Source organism: Macaca mulatta, chromosome 7 (assembly GCF_049350105.2).
Source record: "Macaca mulatta isolate MMU2019108-1 chromosome 7, T2T-MMU8v2.0, whole genome shotgun sequence".
In the NCBI taxonomy this organism is placed as follows: domain Eukaryota; kingdom Metazoa; phylum Chordata; class Mammalia; order Primates; family Cercopithecidae; genus Macaca; species Macaca mulatta.
The window spans coordinates 12,178,271-12,193,241 of NC_133412.1; the positions used below are offsets into that span (position 1 = coordinate 12,178,271).

At 38.6% G+C, this 14,971-nt stretch overlaps 1 protein-coding gene and 1 pseudogene across 3 annotated transcripts in view; both read right to left on the minus strand.

The window, feature by feature from the left end:
• Positions 1-1,727: 1,727 nt before the first annotated feature.
• Positions 1,728-3,283, minus strand: LOC106999123 (tubulin alpha-1B chain pseudogene; annotated as a pseudogene).
• A 1,688-nt stretch (positions 3,284-4,971) lies between these two features.
• The window catches only part of AQR (aquarius intron-binding spliceosomal factor), a 117,373-nt gene continuing 107,373 nt past the window's right edge, over positions 4,972-14,971 (minus strand). The window contains exons 34-37 of one of the 3 annotated variants that reach the window (XR_003731182.2): positions 13,079-13,192; positions 9,714-10,094; positions 7,676-7,845; positions 4,972-5,126 (exon numbers count right to left, since the gene is read on the minus strand). Coding sequence is in view for 2 of the 3 variants with exons in the window: in XM_015141813.3 (XP_014997299.3) it covers positions 9,759-10,094; positions 13,079-13,192 (450 nt within the window). In the remaining variant the exon portion in view is untranslated. Of the gene's footprint in view, positions 5,127-7,675; positions 7,846-9,479; positions 10,095-13,078; positions 13,193-14,971 lie in introns of those variants that run through there. The other 2 variants (XM_015141813.3, XM_077939087.1) reach the window with 2 other exon arrangements.

The window sequence follows — 14,971 nt, forward strand, 5'->3', positions numbered from 1 at the left end:
CAAAAAAAAAAGGGAGTAGCTATACTTATATCAGACAAAATAGACTACAAATCAAAGACTGTAAAAGGAGACAAAGAAGGTCACTAACGATTAAGGGGTCAATTCAGCAAGAGGATATAACAATTATAAATATCTATGCATCAAACACCAAAGCTCCCAAGCATATAAAGCAAAAATTAATAGATTTGAAGGGAGAAATAGACTCCAATACAACAATAATATGGGGACTTTAACACTCCATTCTCAGTGATGGACAGATTACCTAGACAGAAAATCAATAAAGAAACACCAGAGTTAAACTATATACTAGACCTAATAGGTCTAACTGACATTTACAGAACATTTCACCCAACTGTTGCAGGATGTACCTTCTTTTCATGGAACATTATTTAGAATAGACTATATCTTATGGCACAAAACAACTTTGAACAAATTTTAAAAAGTAGAAATCATATCAAGTATCTTTTCTGACCACAATGGAATAAAACTAGACATCAATAACAAGAGGAACTTCAGAAACTTCACAAACTCATGGAAACTAAACAACATGCCCCTGATCGACCCATGGGTGAATAAAGACTTTAAGAAGGAAATTTAAAATGTCTTGAAACAAATGGAAATGGAAATACAACATACCAAAATCTATGGGATACAGCAGAAGTAGTACTAAGAGGGAAGTTTATAGCAATAAACACCTGTATCAAAAAGGTGGAAAGACTTCAAATAAACAACCCAATTATGAACCTCAAGGAACTAGAAAAGCAAGAACAAGCCAAACCCAAAATTGGTAGAAGAAATACTAAAGGTTAGAGCAGAAATAAATGAAATTGAGACTAGAAAACAATACAGACCAACAAAATGAAAAGTTGGTTTTTGGGGGAAAGATAAATAAAATTGACAAAACTTTGGCTAGACTAAAGACACTCTCCTATTGTCATTGTTTTCAAAAAATAAATGTATATGTATCACAAAACATATCAAATGTATCCTTCAGGACCCCAAAATGCCTACTGATACATAGCATGTCCTGCTTCATGCCAGGGCCTGCTAATTAAGGAACTCCTCATAGCTGATCCCTTTAATCTGTTATCAGAGCACTGAGTCTGATGTCAGAGATCTTTGCATTCATTTGACTTGCATTCTATTTTTCAGACTAGCCAGGGCAAGAGAAGTTGATTCCAGTCATTGTTAACTCTAGACAAGAACCAACAATTTCACTTCTCATGCCCACTATTAATAGTACATTGGCAAGTTAAGAGATCCGCCTGATCAATTTAATTCCTGAGCTATCGCAGTTGACATTCATGACTTTTTCCCCAAGGTAGGACTGTATTTCTGCAGACATATTCTCCATTTGCTCAAATGAACCCATTCCTTTAATAAGAGTTCAACTAGATCAAGATTTACAATGATAGCCCTGAAAAAACTTATCACAATTTATTTCTGTAATTACATAACATGATCTTGATTTGTTTTACACACAGACTTTTACTCCTGGGAACTTTAACTCACATGGATGTTATTTTCAGCTCCCAAATACATTAATGCTGGGTTTGTGATAGGAAGTGTAATCAGAAGGCTGACCCAGCTGATGTATAATGATTAAAAATGTAAGTCTTGGTAAATCTTGTTTTTCCCTTTATTTGAAATCTCTCTCTCTCTCTCTCTCTTTTAATCTTAAAGCCTTTACTTTGAGACATGATGGAAAAGTCTTACAGATACGTATGGAACATTGATCTCCACTGAGTGAAAACAATCTAACCAGAAAGCTTTGATGCCTGTCAATTAATGTTGAAGCTTAAATTATGGGAATAAGACATATTGCGGGGCTGGAAGGAATGGATAATTAATATTTCTCTCCTTCTTTCTTGCTGTCTCCTTTAACAGAATCTATACCGACCTCCTCATAAACCTTCTCAAGGGCAGCCATGTCCTCATGGGCCTCAGAAAACCCTTCTTCTACCCCCTCATGAATGTACCAGTGAACAAAGCCATGGCTGGCATACACCACGTCAAAACTTGTGGTCCAGGTGAGCCCAGGCCTCAGCAACGGCTGTGGTATTGCCCAGCATGCACACAGCTCTCTGTACTTTGGCCAGGTCTTCATCAGGTACCACCATGGGAAGCTGGTAATTAATGCCAACCTTGAAACCAGTGGGACACCAATGCACAAACTGGATATTGTGCTTGGTCTTGATGGTGGTAACAGCAGCATTGACATCTTTATGGTGTCACCACAGTGCAACAGGCAGGAAGCCATCATTTGTTATGGCGAGGGTCATATTTCATCATCTGGTTGGCTGGCTCAAATCAAGCATTGATCTCTGCTACAGAAAGCTGTTCATGATAGGCTTTCTCAGCAGAGATAACAGGGGCATATGTGGCCAGAAAAAAGTGGACGTGGGGATAGGCACCAAGTTGGTCTGGAATTCTGTCAGATCAGCATTCAGGGAGCCATCAACTCTGAGGGAAGCAGTGATAGAGGGCATAATCTGAAGAATAAGGCAGTTAGTGTAGGGTGAGCACTCAATATTGAGGTTTCTATGACAGATGTCTACCACAAAGGCACACTCAGAGCGCTGCAGGGTAGTGTGGGTGGTGAGGATGGAGTTATAGGGCTCAACTACAGCTGTGGAAACCTGGGACACTGAGTAAATGAACTCTAACTTGGACTTCTTGCCATAATGAACAGAGAGACATTCTATCAGCAGGGAAGTGAACCCAGAACCAGTTCCCTAACCAAAGCTATGGAAAACCAAGAAGCCCTGAAGACTTGTGTACCAGTTGGCCAGCTTGAGAATTTGATCCAACATGAAGCCAATGATCTCCTTGCCAATAGTATAGTGCCCTTGGGCATACTTATTGGCAGTATCATCCTTGCCTGTGATGAGCTGCTCAGGGTAGAAGAGCTGGTGGTAGATGGCAATGTGAACTTTGTCAATGAATGTGGGCTCCAGGTCTATAAACACTGCCCTGGGCATATGCTTGCCAGCACCTGTCTCACTGATGTCAAAGGAGTCATCCCCCCCAGTGGTCTTGTCACTTGGCATCTGGCCATCGGGCTGGATGCCATGTTCCAGGCAGCAGAGCTCTAAGCAGGGATTATCAATCTGGCCATGAGCCTGGCCAACGTGGATGGAGATGTGCTCACGCATAGTGACTAGGGAACAAGAGGCAAAGGCAACAGGAGCAGACACCAGGTCCCGGTTACTTTTCTTGAGAAGCTAAGAGTCAAGGTAACACACTCAGAAATCACACTTTCAAAACTATTATTACTTAACATGCTCTGCTTCTGCTTAAATATAAAATGACTTTAGGATAATTAGCATTTTGAGGCATACAGTATTACTAGAGTCCCTTCCTATTATGTGTTTCGCATTCCTTTTTCAAACCAAAACAAATACTAATTTGTCTTTCTCCTGTAAGAATAAATATCGCAAACATTGGGACATTCTTTTTAGAGACCTTTTATTTCCTATCCTGATTTTGGCAACCTAGTCTCTTTGGTATATTGATCATAGGAGAAATTATTTAGTAGGCTTGTCTTACTCATGCACAGTTGGTGTTGTTCTGTTCTTTAATGAGTCTCAAGCAAAGAAGTATAAAGAGCAGCATGGTAAGGAATTTGCCTAAAAGTTGTATGATGGTTCTAGTCTCAGTTCAATTAACTGTGGTGTCCCAGGCAAATCACCCAATGCCTTGGTGTTCTCATCTATAAAGTACCAGAGTTGCTTCTGGCATTGCTGCCTGGCACAGAGTTGGCATTCAATAGTCTATTAATATACAAATACTAGTTTCATAAACATCTTCAAAGTTTTATATTGAACTCAATTCACTTCTGTGAAAAGTAGTCAACCAACGAAATGGCATGCAAATTAACGAGGCCTACTCCTATTCCACACTGTTCTCATGGCAGTCTGAGATTAGAAGAAACCAGCACTGGAAGCAAGAAGGCAATGAAAATACAGTAACACAGTAAGCACTTTTAGTTCACTTTGTGGACAACTGAACTAGAAACCAGTTGGAAAAAACTAACCAACCAACCAACCAACCAATCAAAAATGGCCCAAATGAATCAGTGAACTAAAGTAGAAAAGGGATCACTTCCCATCCAGAATTTTTTCGAAAAATGTCAATAAATTCAGCTTCTTAAAAGAGTTTATATTAAACCAGGCATCTTTCAAAGAGAAGCGGCTACCTTTGAGGTTCTTGAACGTAGATTGCAACACGGAGATAAGTATAATAGAGTGCACAACATTAAATCAAAGGTGGAGGGGAAGAGGATTGTGGGGCAGTCATTTCTGGAGATCAAGAAAGAATTCAATCTACCTAATGCAAGGCAACTTCTGGGGTCCTTGTGTGTGAAACTTTTTTTTTTTTTTTTTTTTTTTTGAGACAGAGTCTCGCACTGTCACCCAGGCTGGAGTGCGGTGGCATGATCTCCGCTGACTGCAAGCTCCGCCTCCCAGGTTCACGCCATTCTCCTGCCTCAGACTCCCGAGTAGCTGGGACTACAGGCGCCCGCCACCACGTCCGGCTAATATTTTGTATTTTGAGTAGAGACAGGGTTTCACCGTATTAGCCAGGATGGTCTCGATCTCCTGACCTCGTGATCCGCCCGCCTCAGCCTCCCAAAGTGCTGGGATTACAGGCGTGAGCCACCACACCCGGCCGAAACATTCTTATAAGAGGAAACTGTCTTCATGTTTTATATTTGCCTTAATTTTCTTTTATTATTTCCAGACCACCTCTGTTGGTTATGCTAAGTACTCCTTTTCTCTTTTTGGAATTTAAACTTTTTAAGGAAACAAAAATTAAAGAACAGAAAGCAAGACACATTGGAAATATGAACTCTTCTTTTACTGCATAAGAAATGAGAAGAAAAACTGTGTGTGAAATTCTGGAGTCTAAAATTAAAATGTAAACAGAGAATGCTCAGTGACCTTTTCTTAGGAGGCTCACACGAAGGAATGTCATGGTACATTGACCAAACTTTTATTCATTTGCATTTTCAGGATGTTGCTATTAATACCACATGACACTCAATAAATTACACTACGACATTTTGTACAAATCACTTCACTTCTGGTTTCCTCTTCGGCTGTGTTACTTCACCCTCTGGTTACCTGTAGGAAAAAAAAAAAAGGATTTTGGGGCTTTATTTTTAAAGGGAGATTCAGTTTTAGTCAATGTAAAGATATTGGTTCCCAAACTGTGTTCTAAGGAAATAGCTATGTAAGGTATCTTTTTTTTTTTTTTTTTTTTTTTTTTTGACGGAGTTTTTGCTCGTCGCCCAGGTTGGAGTGCAGTGACGCCCATCTCGGCTCACTGCAACCTCCGCCTCCTGGGTTCAAGTGATTCTCCTGCCTCAGCCTCCAGAATAACTGGGACTACAGGCACCTGCCAGCACGCCCAGCTGATTTCTGTATTTTTAGTAGACACAGGGTTTTACCAAGTTGGCCAGGATGGTCTCGATCTCCTGACCTCAGGTGATCCGCCCGGCTCGGCCTCCCAAATTGCTGGGATTACAGGCGGCAGCCACCGTGCCCGGCAATATTGGTCCCTAAATTGTGTTCTAAGGAAACAGCTAACCAAGGTATCTTATTTAAAAAAAAAAAAAGTTTTATGCTCTATTAAGTTTGGGAAATACTAGGTTAAAGAAAGCTAAACATGATTATTTCCAGTGGGACATCTGAGAGCCTTTAATTAGCTAACAGTGCATTACAATTCTGCAAAGGAGGAACATTGTTTCCCAAACCTATCTGGCCATAGAACATATTTCTCAGAGTATTTTTCAAGAGTAGTATTTTCTGTAATATATGTTGAAAAATAATGGTATCAGCCATCTTTGTACGTAAGCTCAAAAGGTCAGCCAGCCCTGAAATAAATGTAAGCCAAAAGGTAGAAAGATAAGTGAATAAAGCTGGCACACTGTCAGTCAGGAGTACCATGCTGCATTCTGAGTCAAGCTCCAGGTTTGTCTCTAAGAAGAAAAACAGGCGCGTCCAAAGCTTCTGGATTCCATTGAATTAAAACCCTTTTAAATTAAATCCTTGTAACTGAAGAGTATCGGTGGATGAAGAAAAAATAGTCCCACATGTCTTCATTTCCACCCTTGGCTCAGTACTGCTCCAGTTCCATTATTCTTAAACATCTATTAACATGATTGCTAAATAATTACACAGGCTAACTGCCAAGCATTTTTCACAGGAAGCAAGGCACTGCTCTTCTGGCTTATGCAAAAGGGTCACTTTGTTTTTTTTTTAAACCTTTATCTTGTTTTGATTGAAGAAACATCTCTAAAAATACCATCTGAGTGCAAGATAAAAAGGAAACAGCAATTCAAGGCACAAAGCTAAGTACATGCAACAATAAAGATGATTTGGGGGTGGGACAGCACAGAATTCAGGACTGATAGAAGCTATCAGCTCCGTATTTCAGAAAGACCTAGTGTCTTCCTCTGCTTATGCTGTTCTGCCAGAACTTTAATTTTGGCAGAGATCACCTCGATGTTATAATGTACTGATTCAGAGGTCCCAAATCAGTAGACCCGATCCTAGACAGATCCTCAAAGGTCAGCTGCCACTAGATGTCCCCTTCTTGATCATCCTTCATGCTCCCTGGATTGGGGCATGGCTAAGCACTCATGTCAAAGGATTGGTTGGCAATATCCTACATTGTCAACAAAGTTTTGAAGAAAAACAGAGAGAGAAACTGGTATTTACTAAGCACCTAACTGGAGATTATTTTCATAAACATTAGCCTATAAAACAAACAACTCTCCTGCCCCAAATCCAAACAGATCTTTTCCCTATTATTTACAAATAAAGAAAACCGGCTTAGAGAGGTTATAAAATTTGCCTAAGGTCAAACCAAATGCGGATAAGCAAATTAGGTAAAATTCTGAGCCAGGTCTGGATGAGTCCAAAGTGTGTTTTACAGTATCATGCTGTCTCCTGATCATTACAAAATTTCATTTGTTTACAGAAGCACGAATGGCCCATTTATGCCTTTTCTCTCAGCATCTAGCAAAACATCTCAACTTTTATTACACCAACTTCAGGAGTCTTGATAATGTTTAGATCTTCTCATTCATTTGCCTAAATCAATAGAGCTATTTATTCTCAACTGTTGGCAATGAACTTTCTTAACTCAGCATTTTGAGAAAAAAAAAAGAAATTCTAAATACTTGAATTGCTTCATTTCATGCTCATTGTTTTTGGCATGCCTCTTTTTGGTTTTCTTTAAAAAGAGATTCTAAAATCATGACATATTTAGATGTGAAAAACAGGATGGAGAGCAATGGGAACACTAATCTGAAATAGTCACATGGCTAGAGTACCTGTGTCTGTAGTAATCTCAAATTATATAGAAAACCCTTGAATTTATTAAGCAATCCCTCATGTATGCTTGATTGAAAAAATAAAGCACTGCTGTAGAACTGTAGACTTGGATTCTACCTCACTCTTCCACAGTTGCCACCCTGGTTAAGTCTCTCTGATTGTTTCCTCATTACTTAAAATAAGTAGAGCTCTTAAATTCCTTCAAAAATTCCCAAGATTCTATAGTCAACTGCCACTCACTTGCCTTTCCAATGAATAAACAGTTTAAAAGAATTCAAATCCCACCGCCTTTACCCCTTTTCAAATTCTTTTGACAAGGACAAAGGACTTACCCATCCATCTTCCACCTAAATTTGCTTTTTAGTGACAGAAAAACCAAGCAGCAAGGAAAAAAGTATGGTCACTCATCTAGGCAAGAGTGATGTACATTGCTTGGAAAATAGCTGAGAGAGCAGCTTAACAGTCCACTTATTTTGGTTGCAGGTATCATACCTCATATCCCCTAAGGGAAAGAGAAAAATCAGTCTTTTCCAGGAAAGATGGTAATACAGTAAAGCTTCTTTCCCTTGCTTGGCCTGATACCATATAGTTACAAATGAAAATAATTCTATGAGTGCATACAGATGCCCACAGCACCTGCTTTCAAAATCTTTTAAAAGTGCAATTACATAACAGGCTATCTGGCTTGATCCTTACTCTGATAACAAATAGACCTGGGTTTCCTAGTATCGTGTCCTTGGTATTTCACTCCTCTCATCGCCTCATCACTCTCATCTCCCCTCCTCACCTGACACTGACACAAGTGTCCTGATGCAGTAGGACACATCATAAAATGAGAGTCTGGACCATACTCAACACAGCCTGGTAGAGCTGAGCAAACACTAGTTACTCAAAAATATAACTGACTTGACTTTCTGGGTTTTACTTCCTTATGAAGCAATCATTCCTTCAAAATGTCAGGACCAGAAGGATTTCAATGATAAGTGTGCAGTTCTTGCTCGTTTCTTCAAAGATTCCTTGGACATGGCCAGGCCCATAGGTAGATGCACTAGAGGAGACACTTTGGGGGAAATGCTCCCCTTTAGATACTCTAGCAGATGATCAAACTGGGAAACAGAGAACTAGTGGGCAATTTTCCCCTCTACACATACACATAAACATTTCTTTTTTTTTTTTTTCCCCAGTTCTGGGCACCATGCCCAGGGACCTTATAAGCAGAGGTCCTTTGTCAGAAAACATTAGTCACATTCACTGGTAATTCTACCATTATAGCCTCATTCATGTGAAGACAACACAGTAATCTTAGTACACGCTTCTCAAACTACAAAGTGCCTGTGAATCACCTGGGGACTTTGTTGCAATGTAGATTTAGATTTAATAGGTTTGGAGCAGAGCCCAAACTTCTGCATTTCTATAAATACCAAACTTCAATACGATGTTGATGCTGTTGGTTCACAAATCATACTTGAGTAGCAAGGTCCTAAGTACCTCTGCTTTCCCATATTTGAACCACATTTTACCTGAAGGTCTCCTTGTGGCTGATTATCCCAAGAAAAATAAGGCAGAAAACAGAATTTCTGCCATAGGAAAATTCTACCCTGCACACAGGAGTTAAGTTCTCTGACTCTCATTGCCCAGACTCAGGATCCTGCTTCTTGCCCAGATTGATTTGGCAGAGTCTTCCTATTTAGCTGATGACAAATCCTGGCTCAGCCTCACCAGCCTTGGCTGATGCCACTCTGCCAGCAACCCAAACATTAGTGGTGTGGAGAACCTCCTAAAATATAGATTCCTGGGCTCTAATCCTGAGATTCTGACTCATTCAGTCTGAGGTGTGCCTCAAGAATAAACAGACATCTTAGGTGATTCTAAGATTTGAGAGAAGGAAATGCATGTGACCACTCTGATAGATCAGAGTAAACCTGTATCTTACTGCCAGTAGTATCTTTACATAAAGATATTACTTTATGTAAAGAACAGTAAGAAAAAAGGAAACAGCATTTAAGCATTTGATAGTATAACAGAAGAAACAAGTTCCTTCCCAATTTGGACACTTAAGCGTATTCATGGTTAAGTCTGGTGTATTCTGTCCTCTTCTTTAGAGAAGTTCACTAAAAATGTGCAGTATATATTATATATTCTACAGAAAATGATTTTAATGTAGGTATGATTACAGATACACTCAGTGATCAAAACATGAGAGGAATGGTTATTTACTCTTCTGATTGAACAAATGAAACTAGAATTGTTCATACACATAATTTAAAAAAATATATTCAAGACACCAAAACCAGTTAATATAAGAACTGAACATTAATTAGTGACAGTAAAATGGCAGAAGCAAATATAAAATACAGAAAATAACTTTACTCAGACTTTTTGAATGACATGTCCTCCTTTAGGACTACAGTTTGGCTACTTGGTCCCTTCTGGGGCAGATGTGGCATCCTGAGGTGTGTAAGCCTCTGCAGGTGCAGATACAGCTCCTGCCACAGTAGTGGTGGTCTCAGATAAAGCAGGGATGGCTTCTGGATTGGAACTGGCTCCTGTCTCACTGGCGGTGGTCTCAGTCTGACTAGGAGTGGTGTCAGTTTGAAAGGCTGGAGTTTCTTGACTGCAGCTGTTGTCTGTTGGACTGGGTATGATGTCAACTTGAACAGTCATAGCCTCTTCTTCTGTTTCCAATTCTGTTTCTTGATTTTGAACTTCCTCACCTTCTTCTACCATAGCAGGTGGTAGTTGTAATAAAGTCTAATTAAAAAAAAAAAAAAGACAATACCAATATGAAAAACAGCTTATAAAGCTAAGTTCTCACATTATCATTCTAGAGTTCTCCAAAAGAGTGCTGACCATTTTACATTACAGACGTAACACCTCTGATGGCAATGGTCTAGGTCCTGCTAACACCAAGGAATATGCCTATACAGATGTCATATCCTGATAATCAAAATACATACAAAATCTTCAGAGAGGAAAACAACCATGAAAAGCCATTAGATTTTTAAGCAACAGACTTTGCTGTAAACATTTCTGCAAAAAATAGTGACTGATTAGGACTGATTATAAAACTAACTCAAGAAAGGGTCAACTTTAATCAAAGAGCCCTGTGAGCTGGGTGCGGTGGCTCATGGTGGCATTCCCAGCACTTTGGGAGGCTGAGGCAGGTGGATCACTTGAGGTCAGGAGTTCCAGACCAGCCTAGCCAACATGGTGAAACCCCATCTCTACTAAAAATACAAAAATAGCTAAGCTTGGTCCCAGCTAGTTGGGAGGCTGAGGCGGGAGGATCGCTTGACCCTGAGAGATGGAGGTTGCAGTGAGCTGAGATTGTGCCACTGCACTCCAGCCTGGGCGACAAAGAGATTCCTTCTGGAAAAGAAAAGAACAGAACAGAACAGAGAAAAGAAAAGAGAAAGAAGAAAAGAGAAGAGAAGAGAAAAGAAAAGAAAAGAAAAAGAGCCCTGTGAGAGGTAGAGAGGAGCCTGGCCTTAAGACAAAGCCATGGGAGAAGGGAGCAGCAAGGAACAAGGTTTCCGTCCTGTTCAACCAGAAAACTGGAGCAACTCTATATGCTTAGCCTGCCCTTTGCCCCATGGCAGTCTAGTGACTTTCTCATCAGGGACTCTGCTTACAGTGCTGGAAATTGAAATTATTTATTTATTTATTTATTTATTTATTTATTTATTTATTTATTTAATTTCATTTAATTTATTGAGACAGAGTCTGGCTCTGTTGCCCAGGCTGGAGTGCAGTGGTGCCATCTCAGCTCACTGCAACCTCCGTCTCCTGGGTTCAAGCAATTCTCCTGCCTCAGCCTCCCAAGTAGCTGGGATTACAGACATGTACTACCATGCCTGGCTAATTTTTGTATATTTAGCAGAGGTGGGGTGTCACCATGTTAGCCAGGCTGGTCTCGAACTCCTGACCGCAGGTGATCCACCCACCTCAGCCTCCCAAACTGCTGGGATTACAGGCATGAGCCACCGTGCTCAGCCTTGAAGATTTTTTAAAAGTACCATGCACAATAGCAGCAAAAAAAAAAAAAAAAAGAAAAAAATACTTAGCAAAATGTTAACAAAATATGTGTAAAGTTTGTATATTGAAAACTACAAAACCCTGATGAGAATTCAAAGAAGATCTAAATAAATGAGAGATCTTATTCATGGATAGGAAGACTCAATAAATGAAGATGTTAATCTCCTCAAATGGATCCTAAACAATGGATCCTACTCTTCAAAATACCCTTTAAAAACTGCAGCATGCCTTTGGGGGTAGAAACTGACCTGCTGATTCTAAAATGTATATAGAAAAGCAAAGGAACTGGGATAGCTAAAACAATTTCTAAAATGAAGAACAAAGCTAAAGGACTTATGTTATCTAATTTCCAGACTGACTGTAAAGCTACTATGATCAAGGTAGTACAGTCATGGCAAAGGGATATACAGAACAATGGAACAGAATAGAAAGCCCAGAATAAGACTTTCACATATATAGTCAATTGATATTTTGACTAAGTTGACAAGCAAGTCAACAAAGAAGAAAACAGCCTATTAGGAAAATGGTGCTGAAACAACTGGATATCCACAGGCAAATGAATAAAACTCAATCCTACCTGTATCATATAAAAAATTAACTCAAAATGCATCATACCTAACCATCCAACCTAAAACTACACAATCTCTAGAAAAAAACCTTTGTAACTCTGAGTTAGGCTATGTATTTTTAGGACACAAAAAGCATGAATCATAAAAGAACAATTTGATACATTGAACTTCATCAAAATTTAAAACTTTTGCTCTTTGAAAGACACAACATAAATAAGCCAGAGTGGGTGAAAATATTTGTAAAATACATATCTGATAAAGGACTTGTAGCCAGAATAAATAAAAACCTCTTGAAACTTAATATACAATCCAATAAAAAAATGAGCAGGAAACCTGAGCAGACACATCCCCAAAGATATACAGATGGCAAATGACCACATGAAAAGATGCTCAATATCACTAGTCCTTAGGGAAATGAAAATTAAAACTAGACTGAGATCACTGTATATCTATTAGAACTGCCAAATTTTAAAAAGGCCTACCATATCAAGTGAGGGTGAGGATGTGTAGCAATCAGAACTCTCACACTGCTGGTGAGAGTGTAAAGTGGGTCAACCACTTTGAAAAACAGGTTGGCAGTTTCTTAAAAAGTTAAACACATCCTTAACATATAATCCAGCCATTCCACTCTTAGGTATCTACCCAAGATAAAGTGCAAAGACTTGTATAAGCAATAGTAGCCGGAAAAAATAAGAATACACACGGTAGATTCCATTTATATAAAAATCTAGAAAATGGAAGCAAACCTATCATGACAGAAAGCAGATCCTTGGCTGCCTGGGAAAGTAAAAAGGGGACTGGTGAAGGGCAAGGAGGGATTACAAATGGGCACAAGCGAAAACTCTTGGGATTATGGATATGCTCTTTATCTTGACTGTGCCGGCGGCTTCACAGGTAAACACCTATGCCAGAACATATAAAATTGTACACTTTAAGTTTGTGGACTTTATTGTATGTGGAATTCTATCTATATAAAGATGTTTTAAAAATATGAATGTTACATAAATAACAATAGCCTGCTTTAGTTTAGTTGATTTCCCACAAGGAATTAGGTACTTTAAAGATTTATTCTGAAAAAAAGAAAATTATTTCTACAGCAAGAAAAATAAAAGTCAATTTTGAGAAACTCACCTGATGATAATGATGTGTAGTCTGTATCAAATGCATGTACATGTTGTATACAAAGTTTGCCATCTGGGGCATATTTTTTATTATTTGTACTTCATGAGATGGTCTCTCTCCATTCTAGAAAAAGGAAAAAAGAATGTTAAGTATCTAGTAAAACAACCCTAGAAGGTAACACTTCAACATAAACCCATTTCTTAATCTTATGAATAAACATGATTAGGGTATGGAAGAACTAACCGTAAGAGGATATGAAATGCAAGTATGAAGAGTAGAATGAAGACTTCATGAATGTTAAAAAAAAAAAAAAAAAAAAAGACTTAAATAGAATAAAAAGGGGGCCCAGGTCAGCATGCTCTGCCTGCTGGCCATGTGACTCCCATTAAAAAAAGATTATTTAAAAAAAAAAAAAAAGACTTCATGAAGAATAGTGATTCCATTGAAATTTAGAAAAGTTAGAGACCAGAAGAGCTAAGAGTCGCCAGCTTGTAATATAATTTTGGGCTGGTAAGTGAAGTATGGGTTTTAGTTTACTATCTAATATAAAAGAATTAGTAAGAGATAAGTAATTATTTGACTAGAGAGAAAAGTCAACATGGTCTGAAACAGCAGTTTCTAAGACTGTGCATGCTCCAAAGACAATTCATAAGATAATTCAGAAAGAAAATAGTAACACTCTTTGTCCTATTTATATTTTCCTAAAAAATAAGAGGCTAACATTTACTTTTATTTAATACATGACTATGAGTCAAGAGGATGAATATTCAAACGCTCTTTTTAAAATTTTAGTGTCTATCAGACTGGGGTAGACTGTTAAATTGCAGGCACCTAGGCTCTAGCCCCTACAGATTCAGATTCAGAAGGTCTGGGTGGAATGAGCTGATTCTTTGTAGCTTCTGACAACAATCTAAGAAACAATGCTCTATAAGTGTAGGTAAAGTAGTAAAGCAAATCAAGAAAATACAGAACTTGCACTTCTTTGTAAACCACCCTAAAATAGAGATTAACAACTTTCTTATTTATAGTTATTAATAAAATGTTTATAAAGTCTTATCCTTTCTTATGATAGGAACAATTTAGAAAACCATTAAGGTAAAAAACATACCCCAAAAAAGGAGGATTCAATCTTAAAGTGACAAATTATTTAAAGAACATGAAGTTAGAAATAATTTAGTAAATTAAACAACACTTCTCAGAAGTAAGCAGGATGGCAGCATTCCATCTAAGCAGGTATTCTTTTGATTAATGGTTATTTTCTGCAATGGTCAGAACTCGTATGTACAAATACTGCCATGTTATTATGACTAGGAACATGGAAGAGTTTTTGTTTGTTAGCTTATTTTCTGGAGTCTTGCCAAGAACTGCCTTTCCTTGAGACACAGCACTCTGCCCCTCACTACGTCTTGAGCAGAAGATGGGGAGATGTTCTCAGCCCTAACCTCCCCAGGGTCTTGAACTCATGAGTGTTATCTAAAGCCTGGGTTTCCAAGCCTTCTGTTCAGTGATACTGTCTGACCTGCACTTCAGATTTCTTCAGGTGTGACGTGTAGCCCTTACATAGAAAGCACCTGGGGAGCTTGTTACACATGATGACACCTAGGCTCTGTCCCAGACCTCTTGTCAGGAATTTGCCTGTTTAACAGCCCACAAAAGATGGAGAAAGTCAGATATAATAGGATTGTGTCTAGACTTGAGCCTGACACTTGAGGCTTTATGTGACCCTACCACCCCATGATCTGTCTCCACCATTTTCCTATTTCTCCACAGCAGCATTTCTTCAAAAATAAGTAAATAAAAAGGCAGTTTTTTAAAAAGTACTTATTATTATTAAACACACAAGACTTAAGATTTTTTTAGAGGTGTGGAGGGAAGACGTATACTGTGAACATCTAAAATAAT